Raw genomic sequence first — 16059 nt, 5'->3', positions numbered from 1 at the left:
GCCAGAGCCCCCCCCGCCCGTTACCATGGTGGGTCCCCTCGGTTCAGCCGGCCTCTCCTTCTTCCTCTGCGCGCGCTCGGCGCTCATTGGCTGCCTCCCCGTAATGGCGTCACTCCGCCGGCGCCCTGCACGGGGAGCGGCGCGGAGCGGGGAAGCGTCGCCGGGAGGTGACGTCAGGCAGCATGGCGTCGTCCGAGTCGGAGCGTAAGCGCAAGCAGAGCGAGGCGGCCGCCGGCAGCGAGGAAGTAGCGGCGGCAGCAGCAGCGGCGGCAGACGATGAGGATGACGATGAGGAGGAGCGCTGGGTCGGGCCGCTGCCGGGGGAGGCCGCGCAGGCGAAAAAGAGGAGAGGTAACGGGAGGAGCGGCGCTGGGCCGGAGCGGGGGTGGGGGGAACCGCCTGTCCGCCGCAGGCCTTGCCGGGAGCCACCCCCGCCCCGGGAGCTCGTCCTCTGAATCGGTGTCTCGTACCTAATACGGCTGGCCTGTGCAGGGTCCCCTCGGGGGCTGAACTATGAGGCGGGGACACCGTGGTGGTGGCCGCCTCTGTAGGACACCGATAGATGTCGAGGTGCTGGAGCGAGTGCAGAGGAGGGCAGCGAAGCTGGTGAGGGGGCTGGAAAACAAATCGTATGAGGAGCGGCTGAGGGAGCTGGGACTGTTTAGTATGAGGAAGAGGAGGCTGAGGGGAGACCTCATCACTCTCTACAACTTCGTGAAAGGACGCTGTAGAGAGGTTGGTGCTGGTCTCTTCTCACAGGTAATTAGTGACAGAACGAGAGGGAATGGCTTCAAGCTCCAACAGGGTAGGTTTAGATTGAACATTAGGAAAGAATTTTTCACCAAAAGAGTGATAGGGCATTGGAACAGGCTGCCCAGGGAGGTGTTGGAGTCACGATCCCTGGCTGGGTTTAAGGGACGTTTAGATACAATGCTAAGGTACATGGTGTAGGGGGGGACTTTGTAGAGTAGGGTAGATGGTTGGATTCGATGATCCCAAGGGTCTCTTCCACCCTAGACGATTCTATGATTCTATGACACCCCCGGGCTGAGGCCCCGCTTGGCGGCGTCCGCGATGCCGAAGCCCTGGTGCTTCCGGCTGGGCGCTCAGGGGGCTGCCGGGTCCCTGCCTTATACTGGGGGGAGTAGGAGAAGCCCCTGGGCTTCTGACACAGTGTTGGTATATCTGGCTCCCTGGGTGGCATTGTAAAGTAACTGTGAGCCTAACGGTGTTCAACAGATGCATACCTGCTGGTTCAGGAGAAAATGCCATTAGTATTAACAGATAAGATGTAAAAACCAGAGGCAAAAGCAAAAAATCAGGTTATTTTAGGTGGAGCGGTTAAACAGTGAGGTGGGTAGGTGCTAGCACTTTGAATTTAAGCTGCAGTACCTGTGTGGGACCTTAAATTGCTTAACAGTAACAGAGATACATTTGGTTTTGGAAGAAAATGAGGTGCGGGTGAACTTCCGTTTTCTGTCAGTAACTTAAAAATTGTTGTATTGAATATTTTTTATATATGTTCAGACAGCCAAAGTAGTAGTTGCTTTAAAAGGAGGCATCTGTATGGGCTAAAGTGGAATTTGAGTGGCATTACAGAATCACAGAATCTTAGTGGTTGGAAGGGACCTCCGAGATCATCAAGTCCAACCATATTAAACAAAAAAACAAAAAAAAAACCCAACAAAAAACCACACAACAAACCCAAAAACACCACCCACCAACTAAACTCCACACCCACAACCCCACACATAACACCCCACCACAAACCAATAATCTTGGGCACTAGAGCATGCCCTGAAGAGCCATGTCTACACGTTTCTTAAATACCTCCAGGGATGGTGACTCCACCACCTCCCTGGGCAGGCTGTTCCAGTGCCTGAGCACTCTCTCAGTAAAGTAATTCTTCCTAATATCTAATCTGAATCTCCCTTGTCGCAGCTTCAGACCATTTAGTCTACCAAGAATCTGTAAGTCTTGAGTACAAAGTCACAGTGCAAACCCTTTTTATCATGTTTGCACAAAATCCTAGCTTATTCATGACTAAAATGGGAGTATGCTATTTAAAGGGTAAATAAGGGAGAACAGAAAGTAAATGTACCTTTATGAAAAAAAAAATAATCTGGCTTTTTCTTTTTATTCTGTTTAGTTCTTGAATTTGAACATGTTTACCTTGAAAATCTACCGTGTGCTTCGATGTATGAACGCAGTTACATGCACAGAGATGTCATTACACATGTAGCATGTACTAAGTAAGTGTCTGTCTTTTTTTCCCAACTGTATCTTCTTGTCAGAGACGTATTTTTGTATATGCTAGGAAGTTCTCATTGTAGAATTTTAATAATGGGAAGTTAATGTGTCCAAAGGTGGTATTTTAAGTTGGTTTTTTTAAACTAAGTACAAAGGAGTTACTGAGAAACAAGATAAAAATTGTTTAAGTAGACTAAAAGAGGGTCTTAAAATCCTTATTGCAATATACAATATATACAGAAGTAAGAGCAACTGACTGCATCTAAAAAATATGGTTCAGCAGAACTGCACAGATTGAGGAGATAGCTTACACACACACATTAGTAAATAGTAACTGCTGTGAAAGCAGATCTAAAATAGGAGTAAAATTTATATAGTCAAAAGGGATAGTATTATATATTTCTTCAATTCAGACTGTTAAGTTTTCGTAGATTAATCCAGAGTCATTAAAATACTTGTTTTCTTTTCTGGAAGTGATAGTACCGGTTCAGACAGGTTGTTACAGTAATTTGTTTAAAGTTCATTCTCTGCACAATGTTAACTACAGGTCAAATTATTGCCGCAGAGTGGTGTGAAAGTGCATAATATGTGTTTTGTTTCTTTTGTGATTGTAGGACAGATTTTATCATAACAGCCAGTCATGATGGACATGTAAAATTCTGGAAAAAAATAGAAGAAGGGATTGAGTTTGTTAAACACTTCCGGAGTCACCTGGGTGAGAAGTTGCTTTTTCTTCTCTGAAGGACCTCACTTTTTCCTCCCCCTTGCTCTTAGTCGTTTGAAGAGGGAGTACACTAGAGGAGGGGGGTTCTGGAATTTGTTTACTGCAGTCAGGGATTAAATGATATGTACCTGTCTTCCTTCATTCTCCTGTCCTGTTATGTTTTGCTCCCAAACTGCAGGAGGGATAGGGTGAGAATAAAACATGTGGGACTTCTCCTACACAGATCTCCTACATCCTTTGCATTGCCTTATGCCCGATCTGTGGAGAGAATGTCTAGGACATGAAGACTTATTTTTACATTTTTCTATGTAAAAATAAGCGAACAAGTTACATAATGGGGTTATAAAATCCAGAGAAGTTTGAAAATATGTTACTTTAGCAAGGTTACTTTCATCCCTTATCTTTTTGTTTGTTTGTTTTTTCCCCTGCAGTATGAAAAAAAATTGTTATTTTCATCTGGAATTATTGCAGCTGCAGAATTGATTCTGCGTCATAGTCATGATTATCAGCTGACTTAAGCAATTAAGAATTAATAAATTTAACCCAGTTTTCTGAGGTAGTAAGTACACATAGCTCTTCTGTTCTCTGCTAAGCATTAACATGGACAGAAAATCAGTTTCTCATTGCTATTAGAAGTGATGATATGCCTGATGGGGCAAAAACCAGTTTCATATGCAGGCTGTTACAGTGAGAAAAATACTTAAAATAGATAGCAAAAGTACTGTTTCTTTGTAGAGTTAGAAAAAATTGTTCTGTTGGGTTCTTGATCTCAACTATCAGGTCTTCATTATGTACAGAAACAAAATGTGAGAACAAAGCATAAGTATTGTGAAAAACTTATGAAAGGCTCAATTGGAGAGTAATTTTGAGTGTTGTGTATGGTAATAGCAGGACTGTAGAGTGCTTTTTCCTTTTTTGAGAGATGCAGGCTGAAGAGCATATAATTTTTTACCGTATCATAATATTGTTCTGAATTTTTTTAAATCACCATTTTAAATGAAAATAATTGCCATTGTAATCTTTTGTTTATGTTCATTATTATTTACCTGATTATAAACAGTGACAGGATACAAAGTGCTGTTTTGATTTTTGGATTTTTGGGGTGGTTTTTTAATTGAAGTCAGGTAGTTTTTTTTAGTCAAAAAAGTGGAGAAACAGCTGAGGAACAGGTTAAACCTCTGTAGGATTTTTCTTGTGGAATACTGAAACGAAGGGTGCTCTTTTCCTGTGTCTTAACAGTAAATTAACTTTTTTAATAGGTGTTATTGAGAGTATTGCTGTTAGTTCAGAGGGGGCATTATTCTGTTCAGTTGGAGACGACAAAGCCATGAAGGTGTTTGATGTTGTCAACTTTGATATGATTAACATGCTGAAACTTGGGTAAGTTATTTAGTTCTTGAAAATGTTTCTTTGGGATTGTAAATGGGAGTTATTTTGCTAAGAGGTCAGTCAATAGTTTGTAGGTTTTAAGGGTCTTTTTCCCCCAGTCAGATCAAGGTTATTAAGTTGCATTATCCAAACTGCATCCAGTGGCTGGAGACTGCCAGACTGAATAGAAAAATCTGTGACTTTTTTACAACAGGACACAAGTGGAGTAGATTTGTGCCTTTCCTCGTTGTCAAATATGCACAAAGATGTGGTGTTTCTTGAAATACTTAGGCATTATTTTTTTTCCTGTTGCTTGGCACTGAGTTTAAAAATTATACCCAACTAACAGTTCCAACAGAGAAGGAGTTTGGTCTATATGTATTGTCGTAGGGATAGAAATTTCCTCCTTCTGTTAGAAGGAATGCTCTTTTCCTTAGTCTTGCCGTGGTAGGATTTCTTACACGGTGTGCAGCTAAAGAATCTTGGAGAAATAGGAATGTATGTTATTGGACTTTTACAACAATGCCAGAGGTAAACAAGACCTGTGCTATTACAAGGGGTGCCTATATAAAACCTTATGTTACCTGCTTTGCTGGTTATAGCTTAGTATCGTCCTCTAGATTATGTACTTTGTCTATCAGAATTCATTCCTTCTTGGCTGTCTGCTGTGGAAAAATTCCAGTTAGCCTTAGTCTTGTTTTTCCTGGTGTTATCTGCTTAGCACCCCTGTATTTTGGTAAAATTGTAGGATGAAATAAAATTAATTTATTATTAATATTAATAAGAAAAACTTAATTTGATGTCACAATAGAAGGTGCTTTTTTCCTATTTGAGAGTAGGGAAGACTGTGGTAGAATTTAAATCGGTTTTGCTTCAGGGATACCCTGAGAATGCTACCTATAATATTTTTCTATAGTATGTTTCCTGCTTTATCTTCAAATAGGTTGTTTTTTTTTTTGTTAACGTCAGTAATTGAGAGCTTCCTCTCCCCTATATTTTTTTTTTCATACATACCCGAAGTGAAGTCTTTAATGAAGAAAAGAACAGTATATGGCTGTAATATCAGCACTATCCTGAATAACCTTTTAAAACTTAAAAAGTGTTTTAAAACTTAGAGCAACAAATATTTTAAAAGTTTTATCTTCTGCATTACTGTTTATTGAACAGATAGTTTTGTTGACCTGCCTGAGGATTTTTTTTTTCATGGCTGTTTGCTAAGACTTGCAGTGGTTAATGCCAAGTCATAAGTTTTGTGTGGTCTTTTCAGTTCAGATTATCTTGTGTTGCCTGCTTTGGTAGGCGTATGCCAGTATATTGCAGGGTTGATTAGGTTTGTCTCCAGTTCTGCAGATCCTTTCAGTTCTGACTAATCTATACAGTATTCCATTAGTGGTATGGAGAAGGGTGGTTATTTCTGCAGAAACTTTGGAAAATGATGCATCATCAATGGGACATCGTATTTATTTATTTATGCATTTATTTGATCCTATTCTTTCTAGTGAACCTGAGACAAAGTTCTGGTTATGTTTCTCTTTATAAGAATCTTTACCAGACAGGCATTGAAAATCCAAATTACTAGTGTCTGTAATTTTCAGCCCTTCAGTATCTGCTAGTTTGATTTGTGAAAGGATACTAAATGAGAGTTTTCTGTGGAGGCTGTATCATTTCTTTGTCGTCTGCCATTTAGTTTCTGAGTTCTGGTTCTCAAAATCTTTGCTTACAGATTTTTTTTAAAAACAGACATAACTGACATTGTTGACCCTATCTCTGGCTTGCTTTGTTTGTAGAGTACGTTTTTACTTGTAATAAATTAGTTCCTTCTTAAATGCATTCAGAACACTTGCTGAATATAGAGTGATTGTCTTAATTTTACTTCTATCACTTTTTGGTTTTGGTTTGTGTTTTTTTTTCTTTTTGGCAAGACCTAGTTTATTGTTTCTGTAAGTGTATGACAAAGGTGTAGTTGTCTTCGTTTCCACTGAAGCATTAATCTCTTAAGAGATGAAAGAGAAGTGCTATTGAGTTACCGAAGTTCAGTAGTAATCATTAATGCCACTTGTGCTATTTAGCTGGATTTTCAGCCTTACTTTTCTTTTTTACCCGCCTTCTACCTTTGCTTTCTATCACAGCCTCTTTATAAAACAATATGGGAGCAACAGAAATTGGCCAAGCCATCCAATTAATTGTGTTGCTTGGAAAAGCTTGATTATAACACAGTTGTATTTCAGCAACAAAAATATTAGCAAGACTAGTTAATAAAGTTCAAAATTTGCTTCTGATATTTGATTTCAAGTTTCTAGCATAACTTGATTCTTACCTAAGTAACACCAGTCCTTTTTTTTTTTCTTCTTGTTTTTTTGTTTTCCCCTTCTACTTTTTGTTGCAGCTACTACCCTGGCCAGTGTGAATGGGTATATTGCCCTGGAGATGCCATATCTTCTGTTGCAACGTCTGAGAAGAGCACAGGAAAAATATTCATCTATGATGGACGAGGAAATAACCAGCCACTTCATGTTTTTGATAAACTTCATACATCCTCTCTTACTCAGATACGGTTGAACCCTGTCTACAAAGTAGTAGTGTCTTCTGACAAATCTGGAATGATTGAGTACTGGACTGGTACTCCACATGAATATAAATTTCCCAAGAATGTTAACTGGGAATATAAAACAGACACTGATTTATACGAATTTGCTAAATGCAAGGCTTACCCATCCAGTATAAGTTTTTCACCTGATGGCAAGAAAATGGCCACTCTTGGGTCTGACAGAAAAGTTAGAATTTTCCGGTTTTTGACGGGGAAGCTCATGAGAGTCTTTGATGAATCTCTGAGTGTGAGTTTGGTCTTACTTCTCTTTTTTTGGCATGTTTTCTGTACTTACTTGAATTTATTTACCAGCATGTACACCTAAGTTACGTGCTTCTAACACTATATTTTTTGCTGTATTTTTATTTCAGAAAAGGTTTTCCATACTCTCTTCCTTGCCTCTTGTATTGCTTTACTCCAAAACTAAGTCTTACTGATTTATATTAGTTATGTAGTGAAACTGAGTTGTTGATTTTCATGTGTGTGTTGATACTGATAGATTACCTTTTACTACATAGAAATTGTGGAAAATGCCCAATTCAAATAACATCATAATAATCAATTACATCTGTCATCTTCTAAGAAATTTGTTAGAAGCTACACGCTTTTCTTTCTTTGCTTAAGTCTGGTACTGCAACATGCCTTTTGGGTTGTTAAAATAGGGTATCACTTTAATGTATTTTATTTAGTTCTTTGGTTAAGTGGAGCAGTCTCACTTGAATTTTTTATTTTCTAAGCATGTGGATCCATGTTTTGCTGGATCAAAAGTTTACAGTATGTTCATATAATAGTGATTTTTTTCTTTTTTTTTTTTTTCTGTAGATGTTTACTGAACTTCAGCAGATGAGACAGCAACTACCAGACATGGAGTTCGGCCGACGTATGGCAGTTGAGCGTGAGCTGGAGAAAGTGGATGCAGTAAGATTAATTAACATAATTTTTGATGAAACTGGACACTTCGTTCTCTATGGAACAATGTTGGGGATTAAGGTCATAAATGTAGAGACTAACAGGTAAGTTCCAGTGACACACATTGAGATAAACATGTTGTTTCGAAGCCTATATTTAGTCAAATTTGTAGTATATTTAAAACTTGACATGACTGTGGGGGACTTTAATCTTTTTTTGTTGTTATTGTTTGGGAGCCTTGCATTAGACTGTAGGTAAAATAATGCCATCCTTCATAATGAGCAGTTGCAGTTTAAAGCTTAGTAAAGTGAGGAGAAAACATGGCAAACATATTTTTATTAAAAAATGTGTCATTAATTCATCTCTGGCTAACTAGATGTGATAAAGTAAAGTAAATGTGGATCATGCAGTTGGGATTTTGTCATTTAAGGAGGCTGCCTAGTAAATTATGTAGCAAGTTTGAATAGAGAAGCATCATAAAAACAACTAGTAAAGAAATATTTTGAAAGGGTTTTGGAATTTTGCTTTGAGTCCTGCAGTCAGGAAGGAGACATTCTCTGACTGTGAGCAGCTAACAGTAGTTACACCTTTTTACATCTTGTACTTCAGGTGTGTTCGTATCTTGGGAAAACAAGAGAACATCAGAATGATGCAACTGGCTTTGTTCCAAGGAGTAGCAAAGAAACATCGTGCTGCAATCACTATAGAGATGAAGGCATCTGAAAATCCTGTTCTCCAGAATATCCAGGCAGATCCGACAGTAATCTGCACAGCTTTTAAAAAAAATAGGTTTTACATGGTGTGTGTGGTTTCTATTTAAATAACTCCATTCTTGTATTGATGTTTTATCTGCATTATTTTTTGTTTTTCTTGCCGCCTTTCCAGTGCTTTTTGTCTTGAGTATTTGCGAACACAACTTTTCCAGAGGAGTCCCTTTATATTGCAAGTATATTCTAGAATTTTTAGTTTGAACTATCTATAAATTCAGTCAAAACAGCTTTAATTTTTTCATTATTGCTCAAACAGTTTCATAAACTTGGGTGGTTTGGGCTGTCTAAATTATAGTTCTCCAAGAACGGCTTTTGTTCTAGTTGAGAAAAAACCCAAACCCTTAAGTAAGAATGGTTTAAAAACCTAACCAGATCTTATATTAATAAAGAAACAATAATTAGCTGTATAAAATATGTAATACAAAATAATTAAATTCAGAGCATCATCGGGACTCAGTAGCACTAAGTACCTTAGGGGCAACTAAGACAGGAATCATCTTCCTGTGCACTGTTTAGATTTTAGGTGAGATGCAATGAATAAGCCAAAGAGACGAGCAATTCTAGAGTAGTCAGTAGTTGATCTGGGATGTGATCACCGTGGAGGTTAGAGATCAGTCTGTCTGGTGATACTCGTGCTTGAGCTTGATTGTGTTTTCTATTGGACCGAGACAGTATACTTTCTGAAGTTTTGTGTGGTTAGTGTGTAGTATATAGGGGATTATGTCACTCTGAACGATTTACAAGTGAGGAGGAAAAGTCAGACAAAGCCTGGAAATGTTACTCACCGTTAGAGAAAACGTGACTATATGTGTGCAGAACGATTAGCAATTGTCATTTGATATGAAAGTGTTCTACTCACCTAAGTGGATGCTTGTGTATTCATGTATTTATTCTGTGTTTTCCTGTAAGTACGGTAAAAATTACATTTCTGAGATTTTTCCTGTTCTGAGTTAAATTTGCTGGTTTTCTATAGTTTTGTATTAATGCAGTATTGGAATAAGGATTTAGTTTGACTTTGTAGCAAAACTAAAAGTTTGTGATGAATATAACAGTTCTGTATGAATATAACAAAACACATTCTCCACTGTTTTTAAAGAAAATATGCTAAACTACTGCATCAACTACTGTGTTGCAAGGGGGAGGAAGTTTAAAGATAACAGTTTATAAGAAGTTACTTGGATTTGCACGTAGTTGTACTGGAATTTGTGACTGGATATGCTGGTAGCGCACAACACTGAAATGCAAGGATAGACTGACTGTCTGTGAATTCTCTCCCTACATTTCAGATCCAGTGGAGTGTTTAGCAGGTTGAATAATCACATTGATGTCTTGGGTGCAGAGTGGTGTCTAAGATAAAGGAAAAAAAGAGAAAACCAAAGAGTTAACCTTCTGTTCTTTTGTTCTTCAGTTTACTAAACGTGAGCCAGAAGATACGAAGAGTGCAGATTCTGACAGAGATGTATTTAATGAGAAACCTTCTAAAGAAGAGGTCATGGCAGCCACTCAGGCAGAAGGTCCCAAAAGAGTTTCAGACAGCGCCATCATCCACACAAGCATGGGAGATATTCATATCAAGCTTTTTCCTGTTGAGTACGTATTTGTAGTTTTTCTGTTATTTCAGTTTTCCTTCCTTCTGTGCCTTTTGGTGGCAGTATCCAAGACTTACATTTCAAGTTAGGAATAGTTATTTTCTTCCCCGTTTTCTACTCGTTCCTTGCTTGCTGACAGTTTCTTAATACATCAAGCTAGGAACATGACTGACAAACACAAGTGAAGTAGGGTAAAAATAGGTCTAAATAATAGGTGGGGCACATTTGGTTAGTTGTTGGTTTTTATCATTATTATTATTTTTGCTTTAATTATTGGTTGGGGGGGTTTATTTTATTCTGTTCTTTCTCTAAACTGCAGATGTGGATAGGTCATGATGCTCTTCTGAGTGAGCTACACATTCTTGTAAGGCAGTGCTGTTTGATTCCATCTTGAAAAAGAATGATGATGCTGGCAGCAGCAGTAGATTTTGCAATAGTTCTGTGTGAGCCAGAGGAACAGTACAGTTTGAAATTTCCAAATGTGGCCATTGTACTACACTTTATATTACTGCAGCTCCTTCAAGAGCAACATAAAATGTATGCCACTGTGGATATCCAAAACCAGGCATATAATTGAAAAAGTGTTCTATTGTGACAATTGCTAAAGTTACTATGTCAGTATCTCTTCTTTTGTAATGCTAATATATGCAAAGATTTTGTTATGAAACAGTAAATTTATATAATATTATGTATATATTGCTATGCATTGAAGCGTAAACCATTTAAATGTAGTCCATGCTTCTCCAAAAACAAGTTTATGTTGTGTCATAAGTGCCAGTAAGGTAACACAACCTCAATTCTCAGGCTGCTAGTCTGTCATTGCTCTCTTCACCAACATCTTGCACCAGGCCCTAGTTTCTGGAGTTCCCCATTGTAGCCTATAGGTAGCAGTGACAGTAGAGCCCTTACCAATGAGTGACTGGCCAAGCTACATTATTTCTGACATACTTTTTTTAAATTCTCTTGCCAGTGTGTCACTATATTTGCATGCATGATATTGCTAGGTGCTTCACTGCAATGTTTTGTATGCAATTTTAAATTAAATACAGTATTACTAGGCTTGGTTATTGTTAGGTTTGTGATTTCTTGTTCTAGTGTTTCCTCCCAGCTGAGATTTGAATTTAAAATCTCTTTAAGATAGATGTAATTAAAAAAATTAAAGAGGAGCATATAGGATGTGGCTTTGTGTGCCCTTTAACTCTTTGGCCACTTGTTCATGAAATGAAGTTGTGAATGAGTATGTGCCACCCAGCAGGAACCAGGACTATCATCTTGTCTCTCCTGTTAGTTACGCCATTAGCACTGTGTTTCACAAGGTGGTTTGGAACATCACTAAGCCTAAGCTAATGTTCCTTGTCACAGCTGAATCAACTCTACAGCTATGGATTCAACTTGGCTGTTTTCTCATTTGCTGGGAATATGTGTGGGACTGTGTAAACCTCTGAGTGGAGATCTACCCTGGCTACTAATCCGTTTTATAAAACTAGTGGAAGAGCTGTTGTAAAGAATTTTCATTCTGGTAGCAAATCTCTCAAGTAAAAAATCAAGTCACAAAGGTGAAAGGGGTTGGTTGGTTGTTTTTTTTTTTTTCCCTGCTTCCAAATGATGGTTGTGAGTAGTTTCAGAGAAGGATAACTGACTCTGCTGACTGCAAGTTCTATAATACTAAAACACTGTTTTTTTCAGATTTTATTTCTTGTATGCAACGCTGGACACCTTACATAGATAGCTTAATAGAATTAGAGAGATAAAAGAGTCAACTACTTTCTGCTTGTGGAGCATACACTCCTTAATTGATTTTGTAAATAAACCATGTAAGCAGAAAGCTGGGGAAGGAACATCTAATCTGTGGTGCCTTGAACTAGGCTTTGAAGAACAGATTTATTTCTTGGCTGTCACGGTTTAACCCCAGCTGGCAATGAAGCCCCACACAGCAGCTTGCTTATGTCCCCCCACAGTGGGATGGGGGAGAGACTTGCAAGGGCAAAAGTGAGAAAACCCGTGGACTGAGATCAAGACAGTTTAATAAGTGAAGGAAAAGCTACACACAAGCAAAGCAAAAGAAGGAATTAATTCACTGCTTCCCATGGGCAGGCAGGTGTTCATCCATCTCCAGGAAATTAGGGCTTCATCACCCATAATGGTTACTTGGGAAGGCAAACACCATCACTCTGAACGTGTTCCCCCCCAACCCCTTCCTCCTTCTTCCCTCACCTTTATATGCTGAGCACGATGCCATATGGTGTGGAATATCCCTGGGGTCAGTTGGGGTCAGCTGTCCCGGCTGTATCTCCTCACAAATTCTTGTGCACTCACAGCCTGCTCGCTGGCTGGGAGGTGTGAGGAGCAGAGTGTGTGAGCACTGCTCAGCAATAACTAAAATACCCCTGTGGTAGCAACACTGCTGCTGCCTTCCTCTGTAATCATGCAACCTTGTACCCAAAACTTTTTTTCTTGCAGCTCTGGGTTTCAGGAGGTGGGGATTTTTTCTCCTTATTTGATAAAAGTGCATTCTACAGTGTGCTGAAATGCTGCTCAGTACAGCAGGATCTTAGCTGAAATCTTGATGGCTTTGCCACCATACAGTTAAATACTTACTGTAGTCTGTATTTTCTGTTGCGCAATTTCAGGTGCCCCAAAACAGTGGAAAACTTCTGTGTGCACAGCAGAAATGGTTACTATAACGGACACATATTTCACCGTATCATCAAGGTAATTTGTAAAACGCTAAGTTTTTGTTGGTTTAGATAATGTACTTTTGAGGTCAGTCCTCTGTGTTAACAGTTTCCATTTTGTACAGAAAATTTCTGGAATGGCTTCAGAGCTCTCTGTAAAGTCTGAACAACTCTGAGGTTCTAAACAGCTTTATCACTACCTGAAGTTGTTTTAATAGTTGTTCTGCAACTGACAAGGTGGAAGAAAACTGAAAATTAAGACAAAGATTAATTCAAGTCCTGCTTGAATTAAGACTTTGTTTTATGTCATAAGACATTTATTATAAGGCTTCTTACTTCTGTTGCATCAGAATCAGGCTGATACGGCCTAAGTTATTGCAGAGGGTACAGATAGTCAGGGTTCTCATTCTTCACTAGGAGGAACAGTGAGTAGGCTTGTTTTTTCACAAGTACTTGATTGTCAGTTAAAGAATGCTGTGTCCCTTTTCCACAGCATTTTAACACTTATATTTTGTTGAAAGATTTGAAGTAAGTTTGAAAAAATGTCACCTGGCATAAAACATTTTTGTTTATTTATTCTATGTGATGATAAAATAATACTTAATTTCTATGCAGGGATTCATGATTCAGACTGGTGACCCAACTGGTACGGGAATGGGAGGTGAAAGTATTTGGGGAGGAGAATTTGAAGATGAGTTTCATTCCACTTTACGACATGACAGACCCTACACACTTAGCATGGCTAATGCAGGACCAAATACCAATGGATCCCAGTTTTTTATAACAGTAGTGCCAACCGTAAGTAATAAAGTTCAATTTAAGTCCTGATTTCTAACTAAGTAGTAAAAATATGTATTTTTTCTGATGGAAAAAGGAACACAATTCTATCTAAATAATCTTTTTATCATGCAAACAAATGCTGCACACAGTATATACTGTGTAGGCTTCACTGAAACAGTCCTTCAAGAAATAGAGAAGTATTTTTGTAAGTTGTGATCAGGATGCTTTTTGCTGTTAATTGGACTAAGAATCATTGAATGGTTCAGGTTGGAAGGGACCTTAAAGATCATTGAGTTCCAACCCCCCTGACCTGAGCAGGGACACCTTCCCCTAGACCAAACTGCTCAAAGCCCCATCCAGCCTGGCCTTGGACATTTCCAGGGACAGGGCATCCACAACTTCCCTGGGCACCCTCTTCCAGTGTCTCACCACCCTCACAGTAAGGAATTTCTTCCTAATATCTAATATAAATCTCCCCTCTTTCAGTTTGCAACCGTTACCCCTCATCCTGTCACTGCACTCTCTGATAAAGAGTCCCTCCTCACCTTTCCTGTAGGCCCCCTTTGGGTACTGGAAGGCTGCTACAAAGTCTCCCTGGAGCCTTCTCTTCTCCAGGCGGTATATAGTAAATCAGACATGTTTGCAACTGTTATTACTGGAGTATTTTTCATTAGTGTACTGGCTTAAACTTGATGGAAATCGAGCTATTGCTTAAAATGTTTTAAGTTTTTTGATATGGTACCAGGATGACTCCTTAATATTGCAAGGAAACCAGTATTCAGGTTTGAAGATTTCTTTAGATCTGTGTACAATTTCAGAGCCAAAAAAAGAAATTTTGGTATATGTGTCTAACAGATACAATGTAACACAGAAACTACGTTCATCTAGTACTTTTTTCAAAATCTCGTATTTTATTTTTTTTAAAAAGCACCCATCTACCGTAGTCTTGAAGCTTACAAAGTTATATCAGTCCTTATATTCAGATTGCTAATTGGGCTTACTGTATTGACTTTGAATTAAGTCAAATTCTGGACTGGCACTTAGAATTCAGCTGTGAAAATACCATCAAATAGAGATGGTGTTGGTTGACAGCAGGCTGCATGACCAGCAGGCTGAACATGAGCCAGCAGTGTGCCCAGGTGGCCAAGAAGGCCAATGGTATCCTGGCCTGTATCAGGAACAGCGTGGTGAGTAGGACCCGAGAGGTGATCATCCCCCTGTACTGGGCACTGGTGAGGCCCCACCTCGAGTACTGTGTCCAGTTTTGGGCCCCTCACCACAAAAAAGACATTGAGGTGCTGGAGCGGGTGCAGAGAAGGGCAATGAAGCTGGTGAGGGGTCTGGAGCACAAGTCTTCTGAGGAGAGGCTGAGGGAGCTGGGGTTGTTCAGTCTGGAGAAGAGGAGACTGAGGGGAGACCTTATCGCTCTCTACAACTACCTGAAGGGGGGGTGTAGAGAGGTGGGGGTCGGTCACTTCTCCCAGGTCACAGGAGATAGGACAAGGGGAAATGGCCTCAAGTCGCGCCAGGGGAGGTTCGGATTGGATATTAGGAAACATTTCTTCATGGAAAGGGTTATCCAGCATTGGAATGGGCTGCCCCGGGAAGTGGTTGAGGCACCATCCCTGGAGGTGTTCAAAAGATGGGTAGACATGGTCCTCAGGAATATGGTTTAGTAATTTTTATTTCCTATTTCTTATTTATTTTTTTGTCAGAGTTAGGTTGATGGTCGGACTAGATGATCAAGGTCCCTTCCAACCTAGACGATTCTATGACTGAAACAGCATTTCTGTGAACAGAATACACTTTAAAATAAACTAGGAAATGCTACTGCATTGCTAGAACTTGATCTCTGTAGTACTTTAGAAGACAATTGGAAAATGATGAATTTACACGCATATGAATATCTATTAGCCACCTAAGTTTCATAGCCTGAACATAATAAAATGCATTCATGTTCACTTATTCAGTCTCTTTCCGGGTTGCTTTCTATTTTACTTTATTCTGTATGCTGCTTTTTACTTTAATATGCTTTTTCTTTCTCCTGGCCTCAAACAGCCGTGGCTAGACAACAAGCACAGTGTGTTTGGACGGGTGACTAAAGGAATGGAAGTCGTTCAGAGAATCTCAAATGTAAAAGTCAATCCCAAAACCGACAAACCCTATGAAGATATCAGCATCATTAATATCACAGTGAAGTAAGCAAGGAGTTGAAGGTTCCAGCTTACGCAAAAAAACCTTGGCATGGTGGAACCCAAAAAGGGACCTTGAAACAGAAACACTGTTGGTAATTCCTAGACAAAGCAATCACCAGTTTTCCTATTTTTAATGTACCTAAAGTGCCCTGAGTCTGTATTTCTGGTAACTTTGTATTTTAAAGTAAAAACACCTGCATGTTTCTAGAAAA

The 16059-nt window shown here is 39.3% G+C and overlaps 2 protein-coding genes across 2 annotated transcripts in view; one reads left to right on the top strand and one right to left on the bottom strand.

Moving 5' to 3' along the window:
* Positions 1-196, bottom strand: part of CENPK (centromere protein K) — a 23547-nt gene extending 23351 nt beyond the window's left edge. The window contains exon 1 of the mRNA XM_014964923.1: positions 25-196. Within this exon, the coding sequence (XP_014820409.1) occupies positions 25-87 (63 nt within the window). The 5' untranslated portion in view covers positions 88-196. The remainder of the gene's footprint in view (positions 1-24) is intronic.
* On the top strand, positions 160-16059 carry PPWD1 (peptidylprolyl isomerase domain and WD repeat containing 1). Its single transcript, XM_014964920.1, has 11 exons — positions 160-351; positions 2150-2252; positions 2865-2965; positions 4234-4354; positions 6729-7176; positions 7752-7942; positions 8448-8637; positions 10017-10198; positions 12828-12909; positions 13488-13670; positions 15711-16059. Exons 1-11 carry the CDS (start codon positions 183-185, stop codon positions 15852-15854), a joined length of 1914 nt encoding a protein of 637 aa, XP_014820406.1. The 5' UTR covers positions 160-182; the 3' UTR covers positions 15855-16059.

This window comes from Calidris pugnax, unplaced genomic scaffold (genome assembly GCF_001431845.1).
Source record: "Calidris pugnax isolate Ruff unplaced genomic scaffold, ASM143184v1 scaffold273, whole genome shotgun sequence".
Taxonomy (NCBI): domain Eukaryota; kingdom Metazoa; phylum Chordata; class Aves; order Charadriiformes; family Scolopacidae; genus Calidris; species Calidris pugnax.
The sequence above is the reverse complement of the archived record's forward strand: the minus strand, read 5'-3'. Positions and strand labels throughout refer to the sequence as shown.

Coding starts and splice junctions, on each gene's coding strand:
- PPWD1 (XM_014964920.1), top strand. CDS start 183: ATGGCGTCGTCCGAGTCGGAGCGTAAGCGCAAGCAGAGCGAGGCGGCC. Junction 7,943..8,447: donor ATAAATGTAGAGACTAACAG/GTAAGTTCCAGT, acceptor CTTGTACTTCAG/GTGTGTTCGTATCTTGGGAA. Junction 12,910..13,487: donor TATTTCACCGTATCATCAAG/GTAATTTGTAAA, acceptor ATTTCTATGCAG/GGATTCATGATTCAGACTGG.